This window comes from Empidonax traillii, unplaced genomic scaffold (assembly GCF_003031625.1).
Source record: "Empidonax traillii isolate 1590-97213 ecotype Southwest subspecies unplaced genomic scaffold, ASM303162v1 scaffold25:size3598162, whole genome shotgun sequence".
In the NCBI taxonomy this organism is placed as follows: domain Eukaryota; kingdom Metazoa; phylum Chordata; class Aves; order Passeriformes; family Tyrannidae; genus Empidonax; species Empidonax traillii.
This window is the reverse complement of record NW_020955218.1, coordinates 893,100-914,518: the sequence shown is the minus strand read 5'-3', so window position 1 is coordinate 914,518 and position 21,419 is coordinate 893,100. Positions and strand designations below refer to the sequence as shown.

Here is a 21,419-nt window from a genome sequence, read left to right as displayed (position 1 = left end):
TCTGGCTTCCATGTTTGTAAGAAGTAGAATATGAAGTGATCTAAAATGCTATGCAGTCAGCTACAGGAGCCTGTAAGGACCCTGAAGCAATGACTCTAAAAGCTATAAACTATCCCATATGTCTCATCAGGGTTTTAACTTCAAGACCAAGTCCTGGGGAACGCTGCCAGCTCCAGCCTAAAGAATTTAGTGTGTGTCAGGAAGGGAACAGCACTGGGATACTGGCACACCTCTGTGCAGAGCTGTACTATGGCTTCATTGCTGGCAGCCTTGTTTTCTGCCTATGTTAATGTGGATCTTTGAGCTAGGGATATAATGAAGACTTTGCAGTTGTTTTCGAATACCTCCTGAAATATTTTTCTTCAAGGACACAAATATGAGAGCTGAAAGTAAAACTTCTTGAATCAGTTACCCTATTTTATTTTCCCATGAAATACAGAAGTGCTTCAGGCTAAGGTACATTTCAAATAACAGGGATAGTCCAAGCTGTGAAACATGTGGCCCAGAAGGAAAACTTTATTGGAAAATAGTCAATTTTCCCATTGGAAAAAAAGTTTGAATAGTTTGTCAATGTAATGGGTTCATAATGTCATATCTCATACTTGATTTCCTCTTGTTCTTCGTTTTTATGGTTACTCATACTGTACTTAGCTCATGCTATTACTCAGGCTGGTCTTAGCTCACTGTGCCCCCAAGACTTGCAATATAGACACCACAGTTATCCCTTCCCAGGAAAGAAAACAGTTTCATTCCCTCAAGAAAGTCCTCTTCTGATTATTGACACCCTCTTCCCCATTGCTCTTTGAATCTTTATTCCATGCTGCAGTTTGGGCTTTTAGAGAAAAAGTCTGGTACAGCCTGACCTCACACCTAGAGATAAGTGACTGGTCCTGGAATGGGAAGCAGTTTAATGACGTTGTTATTAGCTTAGGCACAGCACCATACCAGCATGACTAGATGGCTTCTAGGATTTGGACTGAAACTCCTGCGTGGCTCCTCGTGTGCCCTACTGAGGTAGTGTCTGAACGTGGGGATCTGTGGCAGGGCTCTGTATTACACAGAGCAGCAAAGCTCTGTGGACAGAATCCTTGTCTCCCGCAGAGAAATTATTCCAAGCTTTTTCTGGCAAAGAGGGTGGCTAGAAAAAGTGACACCAACTTTCCACATACAGTACCTCCTAGATTTTGGGCTAAATGACACAGTGGTAAACAGGTGGGGACTGCCCAAACACTGCACACCTTCTAATGCCGCAGAAGATGGAAACACAGATCAGGACTGTGTTGAAGGATGTTAAGATTTCAGGATAAAACATTCAAGCTCCACTGGAAGATGCCCAGATGTGGTTCTACTTTCAAATTCTACCTCACAGACACTGGCACACTGGTGTTTCAGCATACAAAGAAAATCATAGCAGTTAATCTAAGGCTAGAGTCCTCTAATCACAGACCTGCAGAAATTCTAGTGGCTTAGAAAACCTGTCCCAGCTCCTTTTCCTGCTGCTGAATCAGTTTTTATTTATGAATAGAAAAGCTGAAACCCTCAGTCTTTAAACAAATCTTGACATTTACTTAAGATGCTGGTGAAGGGATCTGCAATGTAGGAACTCAGACATATTCTGAAACAGACAGATGGACAGAAAGGTAGAAATTAAAGGCAGTTGTTGCAAAATTGCCATGAAACTGCTCTATTCCAGCACAGTTCCTCTTCTGCTGCGTTAGTTCACTTGCTGCTATCCTATAGTCAGATCTGGGCAGTCAGATTCCTACCTCCTCATGTGAAAAGATCCATAAATAGTGGGTGAAGTTAGGCAAACACACAAGTCTTTGCAGGATCAGGGCCATAAAAAGCGAAATTTTGATGCATAATATTTGTACATACAGTTACACATATAATATTTATACATAAACGTCATTTGTTATGTTTTTCCTTCCCGAGCTGCAAACTGAATACAACAAAAATCCTGGCAGTTTTACCTCTCTTCCTAGCAAATTTTTAATATCTGCCTTCTGCAGTGATACCTCCTCTTACTATGACTTCAGTGTTTTTACAAAATATACTAAATATAATTTACTAGTATGTTTTGAAGTATCATACATAATTAAACAATGCTGTCATTTTAAAAATTTTTAAAAAAGGGCAATTTTCTATTGATAGACCCTTGTTATGTACATTTTATCATTTTCACTTCTTCTCTTAGTCATATATACATAATCCAAACAGCTCTCTGATTGGTCTAAATCTGAAATTGTTGAAGTTTGAAATTTTTGAAAAGTTTGAAGAATACATAACTCTGAATTTGCAGCCACAGGTTAAGCTATGAATGAGTACTGCCAATCAGCATACTAAAACTGGTTAAGAATACCTTATGTTTAGACAAAATACATTTGTAATAGCTTTATCTGTCTATGTTTTATGTGTCTATAAACACACACAGGCAGGCAGGGGTACCTATGCACAGTACCAAACCCAAACCCAAACAAGGTATGATTGAAGAATCTTGAAAATCATCTTTCTTTTTAAGGGAAGATTTACACTCTTGGGTGAGCTTTCCACTCACCATCTGTGCTGGAAAGCTTTGAGTGGGTCAAGTATACAATACTTTTTGCCTTGACTATGAAAACAAGAACCCATTCCCCTCTCTGGATGAATACATAATGACAAGCAAGATTCTTGCACAACTCTCCCTGATCTGGCGGCTGAAGTATTTAGAAAAAGAAAAATTAAAACATTTACAACACTTCCAAGTACCAAGCATGGCTACTACCCCCAAAGTGAGGTAGGGCAGTTAGAGCTGTGCTCACACAGCTGTGTGTGACTGTGAACACGTCTGGAGAGGGCAAATATTAGAATCCAGGGCAGAAATGAGATGCCCTCATGTATGCCCAGACACTTGTGCTCAGGCACACACGTGCCTGCACGTTCAGAGCTCTGCTTAGCGCTGATTTTAAGCCAAGTTTCTCTGACAAGGATTTTCAGCTGTTTGCAATATTCTCTAACTTTCAGTCCATTAGACTGACATTTTTCAATCTGAGTACCTGATTCAGGCTGAGTTTTTGTTTAATAAATACCCTCACATACACAAATATTTGTATAATTTATAGGTATGTATATAAGTTTGTATTCTCATACATTCTGAGAGAATTTCCGAAGGTAGTGTTTAACTTAATTGTTTCCTAATATCTTTATGTAGATTTCTCAGCGAAATTAATTAAAATATTTACAAAAAAGATCTAAACAATGCATTATTAAATTGATAGGGTCCAGCAGACCCATTTTAGCACTTTTTTAACAATTTACTAAAAAAAATCATTATCCACAAGTTTAAGTTGCAATGAACAGATGGATGACAAACGTATGCACAGATGAATTTAGTGACAAATCCGTGTATCTAATTTTTATGCTCAAAACATAATACCACAGTGTCAAACATAATCCCTAGAGAATTCTAGTGCTGGGAAGGGCACCTCCTCTCATTTTACTATAAAAATGACCCTCCATCAGTGAGAACTCTATCTAAGCTGCTCTCTGTGACAATGAGCTCTCTGACCTCAATGTGTAGCAGTACTGCTGGAAAAATGAGAAAGAAAAATTGCGGCTTTCTAATAAGGAGACCCTAATATCTGGTTGAACTGTTAGCTTCTACTTGCTCACCCTACGCCAGTTAACAGACAGTTCCCTGCTGACTTCAAAAGACTGGCCTTTTGCAATTGAGGGAGGACCTTTGTAACGTTTCTGTCAAGAAGGAAGACGTCAGGACATCCCTCTCCATTGCAGAGGTAGAACGAAAAAATTAAATGTGACGCTGGAAAGAAATAGAAACATCATCTCTCACTGCTTCAGACCTTGCTTTTCCCCATATCTGGCAGCAAAACAGAAAGAGTTTGGAGTCAGCTATACTGTCTGTCACCTCAACAGGATCTGTAATGAATTTGCACATTTTACTCCAACTACTGTATATCTAATCAGAAAAAGATGTCCCCATATCTCCCTGATCTAGCGCCAAATAGTAAAAGGTGATTCCTTATGTTAACAATTTCAGCAGAATGGCTTATTAAAACCAGATTTTAGGGTATTATAAAATGCTTAGAAGCCCTTTAAAATGTCAACCAGGATCCCCAGAGACTGCGTAAAATGTCAGCCCAGCTCAAGCGCCTGTTTTAAGCAGAATGAATTAGCAGCGTGCTGTCGGAGGTTGTTATCCAAAACAATCAGTTAAGAGGGAAAACATCAAGCTCTCTTTGTACTTTCTATATGAAAAGGGCCATTCAGAATGATCTTGTAGATTTCTGAAGCTGATTATTTAAAAACAGGTTTAACCAGGTCTACTCTCAATTTAGAAACAGACCAAAACTATTACTGCCCTGTCCTCCAGTTAATCACATCATACACCTCTGACCAGTATAATCCCTTTTAACCAGTATAAGGTTATTTTACCATCAACCTAACCAATTTAGCCTTCTAATCCTGTTCCCATAACTAATCTAATCATCTTGTACCACCCTTTAAATCATGGGTTAATATCATCACATCTGCCATCCACAGCAATACATTCTGCCTCTCCAACCAATTCATCTCATTTCCACTTACCCCCTGCTGGCTTTTCATAATATCACTCTCATCAACAGAAGCCTCAAACCTCTCACCAGTCTAAACTCAGCCTATTTACCAGATCTGCAGCTGGTTAATGCTGCCATTACATTTCTCGAGTAGTCTGCAAAACCACTGAGACCTGCAGCCCAGGTAAACATGTTCTCTGCTTAGCCACTGGCCTGAGGGGTGCTTAGGTCCTGTAACAGTTTTTCTCAGTAAAAATTCAACATCTCTAATTTGGTCACAGATTTTTGTTGTTGTTGTTGTTGTCTCCCAAACAGTAATTCATGGGCCTCAGTGAGCCTTATTAGTCACCTGCTGTATCATTCAGCATGTCACAGAGGAGTGACTCTGGACAGAACACGGAACTGAGAATCTGAGCAAGTAGTGAAAAGTTGGAAGACTATGGCATGAGATTCAGTAGATGACGTTCATCACAAATATTACCTGGAATGTAAAGAGTAGAGGATACGGAAATTAGATCTGATGTTTCTTTTCTTTTTAATTTCAGGGTTCTTATCAGACTATAGGAGAATGAAAAACCACCCACTGTAGGAGAAGCTTCAATTTTAGAACCTAAAGGTGCACAAGTATATGGGACTTGCATGTCCATGGGTCCTGAGATGCATCTGCAGGTCCTGAGAGAACTGACAGGTGAACTAGGGCTACACTGCTGGTGGATAAGGAAGAGTGACCAAGGTCATCTACCTGGATTTGTGCAAAGCATTTGATACTGTTCCACGTGACATCCTTGTCTCTAAACTGGAAAGACATGGATTTGATGAATGGACCCCTCGGTGGATAAGTAATTGGCTGGACTGTCACACTCAAAGAGTTGTGGTCAGCAGCTTGGTGTCCAAGTGGAGACAGAAAGTTCTGCGGCACAAATCAAATACTGTAGTGCGCTACCTCAGAGAAACTAGTTAGATGAAATACATAGGCAAATAAATGACAGCAGTTATTCCGTGCTTGTTCAACAGCCTAATGAAATAAACTGGTTTTGTCTATTCAGTTCATGTTTTCAAACCAAAATTACCACCACAATCTCAGTAATTACAAAGACACAAGAAGATGTCAGGTTATGCTTAATGTACGCTACTGGGTAGCACAGCTGGAAGCTCATATCCCTGTTGTCCTTGGTGCAGTGATGAAGTTGCAAAATAGAGAGACAGCACTTCTGTTGTTTCAGGTTCTCAGCTCTATTTATTCAAAATATTTTTGAGTTTTGCTCTGAAAGAATAGTGCTCTATCACTCTTACCTAATATCTTGCTGATGTTGGAGTTGTGCATGTCAGGGAAGGCTTGAAGGATCTTCCTCCGCTCATCTTTAGCCCACACCATGAATGCATTCATTGGGCGCTTGATATGGGGTTCATTGCTACCACGCCCTCTGGATTCCCGATAAATTCGAGACTCTGAGACTCCTGCACTTCCTAAAAAGAAAGAGAAAAACATTCCCAGCTTGTTTTTCATTACGCAGCTCCCTCTGCCATTAGTAATCCATGTCAGGTGCTGCACATTCAACGAGTCCATGTTCAGAATAGGTTAATGGTAAATACACTGCATATTGTTTAGTTTTATTCTATTAATTCAGTATCACATAGAATAGACCTGATGAAGAGTTTAGACTGGTTTTTTTTCAATACAAAGCATTTAACACCTTTTCTAAACCATCTTTTGCTGCTCAATAACACAAAGCCTATATTTAACAATGTAGATTTAACTTTCTTCCTTTCTTGCTTAGAGAATGCATATGTTACCAATCTTCTACCTTTTTTGTGATGGAAAGGGGGTAATATATGGCAACATCAGGCATTTTTTCTTAAGCAATTCTCTAACTAGTAAATAAATACGTTCATATCTGCCTGTTTTTGTGCTGACATCTCCATAACAATACATGCAACAGCAGAGAAACAAACAAACATTATGCTTGCTTCATCATACCAATTAAGTTCCCACAGATTCAGAGCGTCCAACACTTATGGAGGATCAGGTCTATACTTTAGGGATTCCCTGTGTGATCTCGCTTATAACACATACATTTGCCAGCTTTATTCCCTTTTACTATCAGAAATACATTTTTGGTCCCTTCTCAAGACCTTCAGTGCACAGAGAGAAGGCTAAAAACCACCTCCAGACTTAAAACGCCCCATGAGGAATCACTTTTTCCTGCCTTCTTTCATAGCCGCTTATTGCTAACTGCTCACAGGCCTCCAAGCACTTGGATTCTCCCCCAGATCCCGCTGATATCCACAACACAAACCTGGAAATAAGGATAAGCCATTTGTACTGACCGTCAGAATCTCCACTCATGTTGAAATCCATCATCGCGTGGCTGAACTTCCCGTCTTCACTCTGTTTTACTGCCAACTGCTGAGTCAGGGTCTCCAGTGTTGTTTTGTCCTATATGGGCAAGATGACGGGATTTGGATCAGGAAAATAATTAAACATTGCAATTGCAAAGTTCATATGTGATTTAGAAGGTTGATAGGGAAGCTGGATAACCCTTCACAACAGTTTACTGAGCCAGGTATTTAACAATACATAATAATGTTTTTTCTGGAAAAGACATGGTTGCAGACTCTTCCATGAAGTCCTTTTAAAAACTTGCTTATTAGCTAGTGATGAGCAAACTCCATGGTGTTGAAAAGATTGGTTAGCTTGGCATGATAAAATTGGCTCCACATCTGAAGAATATTTCAACTCTCTATGTTCCCGGGACAGCAAAGCTGGATTCGAAGTTTAGATGATACACACTCTTTTGCAATGTATTTATTGTTTTACTCTATTTCCAGCCTGCAATCAAAGTGCAGGGACATGCACTTTCCTTTTTTTTTTTTTTTTTTTTTTTTAAGGCAGTATTTTAGGAAGCAGCCCATAGGGGAAAAAAAACCCACCCTGCAGTTCGAACTTATTCAGGTCTTGGGAAAGGGTCAGCCTGAATTAAGCACGATACTTGGGCAGCAGTTTGTATTCTCGTCCAGACTGTTTTGCCCAACCCTACTAACACCCCGTCCGTCATTCATCTAGTCAGAACTAACTGTGAACCCTGGATTGCAACAGGCTAGTGTGTGCTGCCAATTAATCTGTCAGGCTGCAGTGGTGTCTAAAGACATTGCCAGAACAACATGCCAGGGCCATTAATTCCAATGTTCTCTTCAAAACACCTCGCTTCCCTCTGAATTGTTTGACTTTACAAATACAAAGGTGTTCCATTTTCCAACTGTTTTTGTTTTCCCAACGACTTTTGCTCATAAACATTCTATCTTCCTGACAATCATATGTTTAAAAATAAATCTTTCAGGGAAGCAATACTAACATTTCAAAATGTTAGGCACTGTGCCTTTTGCAAAGCTAAGTAAATGACATTATACAGCATGATAATAAAGTGGCTCCAGTTGAAAAAATTCTTTTGAGCTTCTTCCTGAAAGAAAGATTACTGTTTCCTTGCTCTATTCCAGTCCTGATGACTGTAAAAGATCAATAAACTAAAAAAACCATTCAGATTTCACATGGCAACCAGAGACTTTGCAACTTCTATGTAGCCTAGTAATGTCACTGGGTTATGTTACTGAAGAAAACAGAACAGACAACAATGCGAATACAGAAATGCTTCCTGCGATGTGATGTCCCTGCATCTGCAATTCAAAGAATGGTTCAAATTCATGAAAGTCATTGAAGAAAGATTTTCTCGAGAGTGTTAGAAACAAGGCTAATCTGCTCAACTCTGTATGCTCACAGAGTTTAGGGAATATGAGGTTAACTTTCCTACTCCTCACACTCTTTTTGTTGCAGACCCCTTTCACACTCCTGTGTATACCCTGACGCATCACCAGGGGAAGTGTGCAAGATGAGTTATCCTCCTGTTTTTTTCAGGAAAAGCTCATGCAGCGGAGTCAGCCTATCACAAGCAGAAGGGTTTCCATAACACTACCAGGCACTGAGATCTAGAAAGTTTGGAGAAGCTTCGAATAAGCATCTGAACTAGTCAGGCATTTAGCTTTACCAAACTCTTTGATCAACTGGTTTTAACTGAGCTCTCATTTCCAAAGCAACCTGTCAGCAGTCAGAAAGTCAGGAGTAAGCTGACCTTGTATTTCTTCCAAATGGATCACAGATATATCACGGAAATCAACTGTTTTTCCTCGGGGGGGGGGGGGGGAATCTATTTACCATCAACTTCATAGTGCTAGAGTTCAACAATTTTTATGTCAGAAATCATTTTAAAATGCTGCCACCAACCTAAAATATAAAAGAACATTCCCCCTTTTTGGGTATGTCAAGGGGGAGGGGAGTTATTCCGTTGCAGACTTTTCTGGAATCACGCACAAACCTCTTAGAGAAACAGCCGAGAGCGCAAAGGGCACAGGCTTAACAGCTTTCTCTTTATGCAGTAAACGCAGCTCTTGAAGTCGGAGGCAGTTACATTCAGAACCACACTCCGCCGACATGATCTGATTGAGTCTTAAGGTCAGTGAATACTCCGGCACGCTGTCTGCAAGGTACGCACCAGGTACGGCTCGTTTATCAGAGTCTGACTTAACAAGCCTACAGATGCTCTGCCGCTATCCATCTTAGGCAAAGTTTCGCATTTTGAGGTACAGCCGCATCAGAGGTAGTGAGAGAGCACAGGCGTGATGGAAGAGGGGCTGTGAGGGAATGCCAGATGAGCGCTGAGCTCCTGGAATGCTCTGCACAGCCCCGCGCTTGGAGATGGCTCTCCAGAGAACTGAAACACGGGTGAGTAGGGAGACCACCCTTTTAACACAGGGACAGTTTCACTCCCTGCTGCTTCAACATAGGGAATGACAATACAATTTGATCAGCAGGGATGACGTGGCAGCTAAAAAGAACTCCTCCATGATGTTGCTCTTGAAACAGGAAGTCAAAGCAGCCAGTTGTACTTTTATGCGTTGATGTTTAGAAATGTTTAAGTCTAAAAAGTATAGAGGCAATAATAAGTCTGTTCTTTCCTGAGCCTCTGCAACAGCACTTCTCCTATGAGGAAAGGCTGTGACAGTTGGGATTGTTCAACAAGGAAAAGAGAAATCTCTGGGGTGACCTAATTGTGGCCTTCCAGTACCTGAAGGGAGCCTACAAAAAAGATGGAGAGAGACTATTTACAAGGGCCTGGAGTAACAGGACAAGAGGAAATGGCTTCAAACTGCGAGGGAGTAGATTTAGATTTGATATTAGGAAGAAATTCTTTACTGTGAGGGTGGTGAGGCACCTGTGGAGGCAACTGTGGATGCCCCATCGCTGGAAGTTTTCAAGGCCAGTTCAGATGAAGCTCTGAGCAACCTGATCTAGTGGAAGGGTGTCCCTGCTCATGGCAGGGGCGTTGCAAATAGAAGATCTTTAGGATCCCTTTCAACCTAAGCCATTAAAAAAACATGCCAAAAAAACCCCAAATCTGTCCACTCAAAACCCCCTTAAAAACAGAATGAGGAGAGCAGAAAGAGATCAGCAACACCCTGGCAGGATTCAAAAGCCTGACTATACACAAGCAGCATTGTGATTTTGTGTCCTACGCTCTTTCCTTTAAACACCCTGCAGCTGATTTTCCCAATTCTGATATACTGAAACACATTCATAATTCCAAAATATTCAAAAGGGGCTAAGCAAAATTCCCATGCTGTTTTGCCTGAAAGCACTTGGTTGATGACTTACTGCTTCTCTTTTGATTGAAGCATCTCTTTACCTTTACTACAGAGTCTTCTAGTTTATGGAGAAGTATTTATGGAACCTCTGAGAAACAAAGGAAAAACTTATTTCTTCCCTGATCCCAAATAAACTGGCAACCTGCTGACATTGCTATCCTAGCCTCCTCTCACAGAATCATAGAAAGGTTTGGATTGGGAGAGTTCCAACCCCCCCAACATAGACACCTATATAAGAACTTCAGACAAGAATTCCACAATGATTTAAAGTTTATATAAAACTAGGAACTATTTATTATCACTATCTTAATTCAACAGCAAATTACGTGTTCTCAAAACTGCTACCACTCCACTGTGTAAACAGCAGCAAGCTGAGGCACCATCCAGTGATAACAGGTGGGTACATGCATGCTGGGCTCAGCAGAACACCCCTTTGCTCCAGGTATGAAATAATATTCATCCTGGGAAAAATGCTCGAGTGGCATCTACTGCAGCCTAGCACCGATAGTTCCAGGAAGAGCAGGCAAGGTTGGACCAAACCCAGGAAAGTGGTGTAAAGAATTGCTTGTGAGACCTGCTAAAAATCAGACAGAACAAAGCAGCAAAAATAAACAGCAAGAAACACTTCTGCTCTTGCAGGAGCATAAACACAGGGATCTCGCTAAAGATGAAGTGATTATTTTCCTTCTGAATTTCTGAATCTTGTACCAGACCTCGGAAGACTGAAAGACACCTTATAAACATCTTTTTTTTCTATGAAGGACTTCAGCAGAAGTGAAATGACTATCCTAATGGTCATTTCTATGGGATTGTGGGAGAGACTCCCTGCAGAGGCTGTTGACTGGATCATTTAAAATTCTAATGGGCAAACCAGAGAAGATATAATACTGTGGAGAGCAATCAAACCCACAATAGCCCAATTGTTCAAAGTATAAACAGAGAAGTTTCATCAATAGCCACAATGTGATGAGAAGTTCCTAAAACTTTATTAATCAAAGAAATTCATCTGCCAGAGAAGACTGATTTGTACCACAGCTCCTGGAAACGTTCTAATTATATTTAAAAGAACAATGAAAAACACATACGCACATGGAATGTGTCATGTAGAAAAAAATATATAAAAAATGACTAAGCACCACAAGTCAGACTCAGTTTTGTGGTCAGCTGCAAAAGTTACTTGGCTCTCTGTCATGGATAGCTGTCATAGTTTAACAAAACATTGATCTAAAAATGACAAGAACTTGGTTGCAGTCTCTTTCATAGAAGAAACATAAAACAAGAAGAGTCAAAACATATGTAGAACAGCCTGACCATGTTTGCCAGAACTCCTCCCACTACTACACAAGAGTGAAGTAAAACCTTGGAGGGCCTGAGAAATAGAGACATTCTGATATATTTACCTACTCCCCTCCGGCCTCACTGCTCCCATCTTGTACTGGATCACGGTCCCAATGCTCAGGGTGCACCTGAGACCATGAACACGCCTCCACTCCTGAAGGACTCCACAGTTCTTCCAGAATACTGTGAATGTTGGGCATATGGCAATGGATCCCTCCTCCCCCTCTTTGAGACATCCTTTTGGCTGGGGTATTTGGCAAGCACTGACGGTACTCTGAACTCCGTTAGAATTGTATTTTGGCAAGAGCTGTTTTTCCGATTGCATAATTCAAGGTTAGCAGTTTCAATGAAGCAGTCCACTCTTCACTATGCTACTCCCCCCACCCTACCCCCATTTCCCCTGACAGGAATATTTTTCCTCTCAGTCTGATGCGTGCAGAGAAATAGCCAGCGTGGAATTCCAGAGGAGGAGTGCTCGGGAGCATCACTTCACATTCCTGCTTTTCTTATCCCAAGTGAACTGAAAGGCCAGATGAAAAAAAATGCATTTTTAGGGGAGCTCATGGGTTCTCGCACCTCAGAATTACAAGCACACTGATGAACTGAGTGCCTGCTACCTTTGTTCCCTTCAGTGTCAATACATAAAAAGAAACAGATGGTTGCCTGCTACTGTCCTTTTCAGTGTTCCATTCTCCCCCCTCCATCCCCGCCAAGTACAGTTTGTCCAGCTATTTATCGTCCTGCTCTGTGGGAAAAATTCACACATCTAAACTCTAAAGGTGGTATTTTCAAATACACTGAGTTTTGATAAGCTAGTTTTTATCTCAGATTGCTGAGCAGAGCCTGTGACAGCATCTGATGTGGTCTGCAGTGCAAAAGCAGATGTCTTTCCTCAGCAAGGCCCAGTAAATATCAACCATTCTGACACATACCTTGGTCAATATGCACCAGATCTTAAAGTACTAGGCAGATTAGCTGCTATGATCTGGCAATGAAAGTTCACTTTATGACAGAAAAACATATTTAATTATCAGACGCACTGGTGGCGCCAGGTGTTATCCGTTCAACATCGTGGTATTTTCCTTCGCTCTCCAAGAAGGTGAAGAGTCTTATCCTACATCTGACAAGAGCAAAGACTTTGTAAAAGCAATCTTTCTATGCAATTCCTCTGTCTCTTGCAATAATAAACATCAGAATAGCTTGACTTATAAAATCTTCATCCACAGTCTTTCAGGATGTGGAAAACATGGGGTAGGCAGGCATTACAGATGACAGAGAGCTGGAAGAACTTAGAGGAACCACTGGCAATGGTGACAGGCGTGCCCAGAGGTTTGCACATGATGAATTATTTACAATCAGACTTTACTCTTGCATATTAATGTCATGGAACTTCAAAACAGGTTCTCTGCCCACTCTCTACGCCCCCGTCCAAACCATGTTACACACCCCAGATCCTGTTACGCTTAAAACTGTTGTAAGAGACTTTCCAGCTTTTTTTCAGAGGGATCTTCTATTTAGATTTGGGTTTTTCTGTGCAGATCACCTTGCCCAAGCATTCTTCACTCATCAGTAATTAACCAAAAAATGTCACAAAGAAAGGCAGGATTATTAACTCTGTTTATGAGACGGGAAACTGAGTCACACATTATGTGACTTGCCAAGGATTCCTTAGTAAGACTGGTAGTTTTAGAAACTGAAACCAGCACTCCTGAATGTTATAAAAAAACCCCCCATAATCTCAAGCTTATAATTTCTTTGCGAGTGTGGAATTGTGACTCTTGCTAATGGCACATGCTACTAGGGAGACCAAAATAAAAGTAAGAGCAGTTACAGATCCACCATTGCAATGGACCTTTCTTAAGTAACGCTTGCAGGGCTGAAAAACTCATAAAAAGCACATGCATAAAATGATAAAATAGAGTGAGACTTTCAAATGTTGACTCAGTAATTGTTAAACCCCTTCTGGCTGCACAATTTTATAGTCTTCTACTGTACTAATGAAAAGGGAAGAAACAACAAAGAAGGGTTTTAGCCTTCCAATTATATAAACTCTGTGGACCACCAAAGAAGATGAAAGATTATTTATAATGTCACAGTAAGTTATCATTTGGGAGATTTTTTTTCTGTTGTCGTTGCATCAAAGTTGAGTATGAAGAAACAATGCATTCACCACCCCCTCAGCTCTTTCAGTCTTGCTTATCTGAGATCTCTCTTTTTCATGGAACAATCCACCCACAAAAGCTAAAAGCAGCATTAGAAGCAAGAAAATAAAAGCATATTCTTTATTTTTGGTTCTTCCTGATTTTATGGTACCTCTTTCAAAATTATGACATTCACTCTTAATTGGGGCTACATCACTTGGAAAAGGAACACTATCTTTTTGGTTATAGTACACATTAAAATCCATATTGCTTTAATACTGTGTAGAAATCATTGCAACTCAATTGAATCTATATGAATTGATATATGAGCCCAATAGAGAGGTTCCCTATGAGGTGTTATAGGGAAAAACTCAGGTGGATCAAGAAGGTCCAGCTGTTTAACTACTGTTCTCTCAGGAACAGACACCCAGTCACAGAGAGAATTTGCTGAAATTTATACAGTCTTTTCCTTTGCTGTGCATTGTGGACATAGGTCTTTGGTTTCTAAATGCTCTCAAGTGAGTACCTTTAAAAAGCACCAAAATCAGAGCACACTGAAATAAAAAGTGGAAAATCCTCAATAATTTGGCAGGTGTCAGGTCAGGTCCCTAAGATTATTTCTTTTTAATTCTTTATTTGAAAAAGAATTACTTCCTTAGTAAAATATATTAATTATTTCAAGACAAACTGATGGGAAGTAGCAATTCTAGAGTACACTGAGGTCCAGCTTTTCTTTGGTTATAAGCTCTGAGAGACAGTGCATGTCAGGACTTTCACATGAAAATGCAGGTAGGACTGGCCCTGTCCATTACTTTAAAGAAGAAATAAAAAGGAAAAGGAAAGCGAAGCAGAGAAGTTTTCACAGCATGGGCATAGGCACTGACTTCAATCAGATCCAGCTGTCAAACTGCAAACTGGTTAAGAGTTACAAGACCCAGTTTCTCATCCAGACTGTTTCCTGGGCTGACATGGTCTGTAACTTTATGTTGATGTGAACTGTTTAGCTGCTGCATCTTAGTTTCCTGAACTCTACAGGATAGAGATGGTGACATTCTCCCACCATTGTTAAGAGTTTCGAGAATCCCTGGCTGAAATCTGCACGTAAATTTTAATCAAGGGTTTCACAGCAAGTCAGAAAGCTGGTACAGCTGATCAGTGAGGAAAGGAAGCATTAACTGGAGAAGAGAGGTGGCACACCAAGAATGAAACAAGATGAAAATCACAAGCCATGCAGGATATCCTGGGAAGGAGAGTCTACACACACGCAAAGAGAAAGGAAGAACACAGTCTCTTCTTTCCTGGCAATTGTTTAATGAACAATGGGTGACTCAACTGCACAGCTGCAATACAGCCATACAGACTATTCTTTTCCATTTCCACAGGAGGTATTCAAATTATGAAGTATGCTGTATCTTTGCTACTTTTCTTCCAGCCCTAATGAAGAAATCAACATACTATCTAGGCTGTTGTCTAAGAAAGAAACCACCGCATTTTTCTAGACATGAAGTAAGGCTTAGTTTATCCAGTCCCTAGCATCAGCATCAATACAATTAAAGGTAAAATTCAGCATCCCCAGAAGACTCTATAGGCTGTTTGTCACTCAGCCAAGTGAACACCTGCATACTGGGACAGGCAGATCCCCCAGAAGACTGTCCCACCTGCAGAAAACACAGGCTGATCCCTCAAGAGACTAAATGGACACAGCTCACAGATAACCAAGCCCAGCCTCTATTGCACTAAACAGAGGTACTGCACTGATGCCAGTGCCCATGAATGCACTGAAAGCACTAGTGATTGGAGGCATGTGATTATATAAAAACAATAAAAAAATATCTCAGGAAGCAATTAGCTCTCATGGCTGTAGGGCACAGCTTGGAACTTAAACCCAAGGACTCACAAAGCTGAAAAGTCATAACAAGAACTCAGAATCAACTGTATGTTGTTTTTTTTCAGGAGGAAGTTGATCCATCTTTATTTGGCTTAATAAAATTTCCACTACGGTATAAACAGCTGCAGTCCTCCCTGATCCACAGTAGGCTGTGAATGTTTCCAATCTCTGCCTTCTGGAGTGAAAGAAGACTTAAATTCCCATTCAGACTTCAGCAGCAGTTGCAAGCATCCAGGCTCTTCCCTTGCCTCTTTTCCTGCTCTTCTCGTTGACTTCAGTGGGAGTTTCACACACACACATCTGTGGGCAGAATCCATCCCTCCCTCTGTATGTTTTTATTAGCTAACCCTGCCCATGCAGCCCTGCCGTAACAATGCACTAAAGACACATATAAATATATACAATCTTTCTTTTTTTTTAAATGTATCTGGGCATTTAGTAAACGATGGTCAATCAGGAGAGAAAAAAAAAAGTGTTTTAAAATAAAGAGCTAAAATCCTTGGGGGAATAAAAAAAATTGTTCATTGCAGAATCTCCCCCTCTCGTGCGTAGGCACTTGCTAACTGAGAGTAGTGGCACTGTGACAAAAGTAGCAAAACCAAAGGCTGGCTTTACTAAAAGAAAAAGGGGGAGGGGAATTCTTCCACTGGCCATCTGTGAAAACAAGGCATGTGGCCATTAAATGCAGAGGCTGTAAATATAAATATACACAAGCTCCACAAGGCAAATGGCAAAAAAATGGGGGGAGGTCGGGGATAGACAGATAAACTTCCAGCTGAAGTAAATCAAAATGTTTAATGATTAGTGGTGGGTAAACCCAATTTTGATCTTTGCAGTGTGCAAGTTTGACCTGTGTTTTGTATTAAAGTGGAGAAAAGTTTCAGGAGAGATGACAATGGGTACAGTATACTGCCTTGTTGAACAGGACTCCTGGAGCATCAGGGATCCTGTTGATGCTGCTGATTTCGCTTACTGAAAGGCTGACATCCTCAGTGACGGATGGGTGGTGACATAATACCTGCTCGCCTTCTTGTTTTGAAAACTGTCTGCTCTGTGTTGATAGCATTAACAAAGAGAACTGCAAACCACACACAAGAACTTCTGCTGGCGAAGGACCTCAGCAAAACAAAGTTAAGAGGAGGACAGGGAAAGGGGTAGTAAGAGGAGGATATATATATTTGTTAGGATAACACATTAACTTTTGTGTTGTGGGACTCGAACAGACCATTGTCTGCAAGAGACTTCCTGGTCCCCACACTGTATAATAATTATTCCAAAAGGATCTCTGCTCACACTGCAAGATGAGAACAAAAATATTACCCTGATCATCTTTCCTAATGTTTTACAGGTCAGTGAGGAATAGAGTGGGCTACAAATTATCAGACATATCTATTAGCAGTCTGCTGAACTTGCAGGGATAAGTGTGCATGTATGTAATGTCTGCGGGTAACACAGCCTCTGCTAGTCATTCAGAATGCTAAAGTATTTTTCCAGTAAAATACTACAGAGATTATGAAAATGGGCAGGTTTCAATTCTTGCAAAGTGATTTGGTTTATGATGTCAGTACAGAGCCTCTGGACTTATTTCCAAGGGGTTTCTCCTGTTTGGGAAGCCTGGCTTGTGCCAGGTCCCACTTTCAATCATTACCACTTATTCTGACCTAACCCATGGTCTCTCAGTGTCTGCAGCAAGCGCGGGGTCAGAGTCTGTTTCACTAACCCTTCTCTTTTCTTCTCCTTCCTGCCCTTCTCTCCTTCACTTTTCTCTTGACTTTCTAGTTCAAATCTAACCATTAGGGCAAGAAAAAAAATATTATTGAAGTACAATTCTCTACTGCGAGAGAAATTTAAATCCCCTGTGTTATACCAGCTACTCCTTATGCCTTCAGTAAAGTGAGCTCCAGTGTTTTATTTCTCAAAGGCAGCAGAATCTGCGGGTTTGAGATTCTTATTATCCCACTCCTCCCCAAGGGGAGAGCAGGGACAGAATTCATTTCAGCTCAGCAGATCACAGCAGTTTCTTAAGAGTTAACTCTGCTATCCCCATCCATCAGGCAGCCAGTGAGGCATCAGGAAGGAATGATGGATGTAAAATTATTACAGGGCTGCCACCCGATATACTTACTGCCATTTGTAACTAACGCTGGAACTGACACACTTTTTTCATTATTAAACATCCACATTAAGTCAACATTGGTCACTGTCATTTCACGTTTGGCACTCTCTTAAGGGGAAGAGGGAGAGTTGGGGGTGGGATTGGGGAGGATGGTGGGAGGAGGGGTGAGTGGGAATGGGAGGAAAGACATCCTGAACCCAGTGTTCCGTAAGCATGAGTAATAAATAGGCTCCTGCTTACAATGCTGGAATAAATATTGTTACAAATAGCTCTTTAGTTACAGTCCAGCAGACAAGTACATGTCAGAGCCTTTTAAAAGGACACACTCCAAGCTGTAACAGGGAGAAGTTGTATCACAGGTTAAGAAACACTTAGCACAGGAGGTGTGGGTAATGGGATGTACTCAGCTCAGAGGGCAACTGCATCCCTACACATCTGAAATGCTTGTGTAGCTGTGTCCTTACACAACTGCCCGAGCTGCCAGCACCCTCAGCAGCAGGCGCCAGCATTCAGAAACCAGGACCTGTGTTTGTACCAGTGTATACACTGACACATGTTCAAGTACCTGCTTGTGTGCCCCCTTCCTCCTTTTGCAGCTGCCAGGGACATAAGCGAGTGCTTGAGAGTCTGACTGTAGTCGGAGAATTACTGGCTACTGCAGTGCATGTTTGTGTTGTGTATCTCTGAAGGAGTGCACTGTAGGCTTGGATGCATGCACACACATGCTGCTGGCTCTTTGTGTTTGTGTACATCTCCTTTGCAGAGAAATGGGCAGTTGTGGGGCTGAATAGATAGGCTGGAGATCACTTGCTGACGCTGCCTGTTGTGCTGTTTACATCAGGTGACAACCTGCACTCTAAGCTACATGTATAATCGGTAACATTGTTTATGTATAGGACATATCAAGCTATAATTAACTGTAGATGACAATTACAAATAAAACTATGCTCCCGGGTTTCCAAGAAACCAGAAAAACATATACACACACGTCTCATTTATACACCGAAATGTTTCCAAGAAAAGTAATGTAAAAATATGTTTTATTGCATTTGCAATTAAAATAGGTTTTAGTAAAATCCATGTTCATCATGATGCTCATAGTTTTTACTGTAATCCTCTGAATATCAAATCTGTCAAGATGGTCCAAGTTGGATGCCCATAAAGTGACTCACCCAAATCATCTTAGCCATTTAGAAAAATCTTCTCTTATTTATGACTCCTTTTATACAGTTTCTCTATAATTCCACAAAATTCCTGTCTGCCTACTGCCTTAGCTAGCATGTCTAGCTATCCATGGGGATCAACCCATCTGGGAACACGATCAAGATACCAGGTCATGTACATGCGAATGAAAAGACCCAAGAGCTTTAACAGAGACTTGCAGAGGTGACTTCCAGCCTCAAACCAGCCCAGTTACCCCTGGCAGAAAAATCCCTACCAATCCCTACCACATCCATGTTCAGAACTGCACAGAGCCCACCTCCACTGGTAGACTGCAGTAGCATGCAACAAAAAGCTCAAGAGGTCTCAGAGAAATCCAAAAATACACTAGCCACTGCCACAAAGAAGGGAGAAAAATTTGGGATCGCCCTAGATGGGTTTGTTGGCTTTGAAGACTGAGGTCACCCTACAGGAAGGAGAGTCTTTCTTCTGTATGTAACTACAGACTTAAATGTAAATTTCTTTATTGTGCCCATGAACACACAAATACATCTTTTAATTTCAAGTGTGATGTCCCAAAAAGTCAGGGGGCTGTCTCTAAGTCCCATGGTGGGACCTTGAGCTTCTAATAGGGAAACCTTCAGTGGTAACACCACAGTTCTATTTCTCACCAACCACCTTCCCAACTATCTCATTTTCTTCCTTTGAAAACAGGGAAAAATAAAATTTAATTCAAAATGAAGTCCTATATCAAACAGACACAAACTTCAGAGAAGTTGGTGTGTTTGTCTGGATCTGAACTTCGGAGCTGGCTAGTCAGCGGAGAGCCTAGAGCATAAATGGGAAAGGAGAACAAGTATCTCAACTTTCCAGCCTATGTCTTTTCTCTCTTGGGTCAAATGCAAGAGACAGATCAGAAGCCCTACAAGTTAAAAAGTGCAACTTCTTAGTGGCTTAGTGGCTTAAGTGGTCACCCCAGCAACTTAAATGCCATTATAGTCTAGCAGGGCTCAGACTTGGCCCTGTCCTTTCTCATCTTCGCTTTAAAAATAGAGAAAATGAAATAAAATGGAATAAAATAAATCACAGAATCAATTAGATTGAAAAAGACCGCTGAGATATCAAGTCCAAATCAGTGAGCTTCAATAAAGTTTTGGCATTAATTGTATCAAAACACACAAAGCCAGTTGCTTTAGAAAAATTTTCAGTTGAGCAAACAATTTTTTCTTCCTGCTACCTTCTAAAAGAACTCGTCTCTGCCCTCCACGAGCCCACCAGGAGGCATGAATTAGAGAGGAAAATAAACTTCAACTGGGGTTGAGGGTGAGAAGTGAAAACAGAAGGCTAAGGAGAATCCCAAGAATAGGAAAGTAACGGAATAAAGTGAATGCAGATGGTTCCACTCCTGTTACTTAATCAAAAGGCTGTGCAGAGTCACTAGAGCCAGCATAAAGTCATGTGTTAGAACAACAGCTGATCTGTATTAAAGAAGATTAACTCGCAATGCCATGGTGGAGGGCCTGGGATTATTTTATGTGCTTCCATTGCCGAACAAGCCGTCAGCACAATTACTGCCCTCCGATGTGAATGACTGATCTGTAACCACAGCTAAACAGCATGCTGCTTAGGGGCCTGGGTGCTTCATGAAGATGAATTTCCATACCATCAAAGTGCTTTTAATGGGCTTCCTGATCCAACCACAAGGCCTGCTTTGCAAGTATATAGAACTCAGGATGAAGGCTTCCTGTCCAAAAGGATTTGGTCGGTTGTCACTTGACAATTCCCAGCCAGCACAAGGGAGGAGAGGGGGGAGATAGGTAGAGTTGTCTCTGCTTTGGAGGATTAAAAAAAAAAAGAAAAAAAAGAAAAAAAAAAAAAAAAGGGTACAGATGCTTTCTGAATGCAACCAACTGCTGTATCCACAGCTGAATTCAATGCGCTTAACAAATAACGGCAATTTAGCTATGCTTGCGAGGAATAGCTTGAGTCACTTTGCATTAGCATCTGGCTGAGTGTTAAAGTCATTTCTACATGGGGAGCAGAGAAAAGGAATTTCTGCTCCGAGCATCCTTTCAAGAATGCTTAAATATTTGAATATAAATTCCTTTGTGCTTGTGATCACTTCTTCTTATATCTGACACTCTGCTTTTCCCTTTTCCCTTCTGGTACTCTTCTATGTGAAATGCCATAAACATGCTCCATCCTTCTCTTCTTTCCCTCTCCCCATAGCAGCACTCTTATTCTTCTAAGAAGATACCTATTACCCTGATCACTTTTTTCCTTCCCCTTCCTCCCAAGAAAGTGCATGAAATGGGAGTAATTTCTACCTGACTTACACTCAGGATAAGCTGATGAAAAAACTTCAGTGGTGAGAGACTCACATGTACGTTTAACATTCATTACCCAGGCTGCTGGCTCCTCACAGCTTATTGATCAAACTCCATCTAAAAACAGGGAAAATGGAAAGCTATCCAAATTAACAATCTGCTCATTCTGGACAATATTGTTTGACTCACAAGCTTCCT

The 21,419-nt window shown here is 41.0% G+C and overlaps 1 protein-coding gene across 7 annotated transcripts in view; it reads right to left on the bottom strand.

The window, feature by feature from the left end:
• Nucleotides 1-21,419, bottom strand: part of SOX5 (SRY-box 5) — a 640,352-nt gene that overhangs the window by 8,085 nt on the left and 610,848 nt on the right. For all 7 annotated transcript variants that reach the window (XM_027905265.1, XM_027905273.1, XM_027905234.1 and 4 more), the window contains 2 exons: nucleotides 6,885-6,993; nucleotides 5,850-6,023 (listed from right to left, as the gene is read on the bottom strand). In XM_027905265.1, the coding sequence (XP_027761066.1) occupies nucleotides 5,850-6,023; nucleotides 6,885-6,993 (283 nt within the window). The remainder of the gene's footprint in view (nucleotides 1-5,849; nucleotides 6,024-6,884; nucleotides 6,994-21,419) is intronic.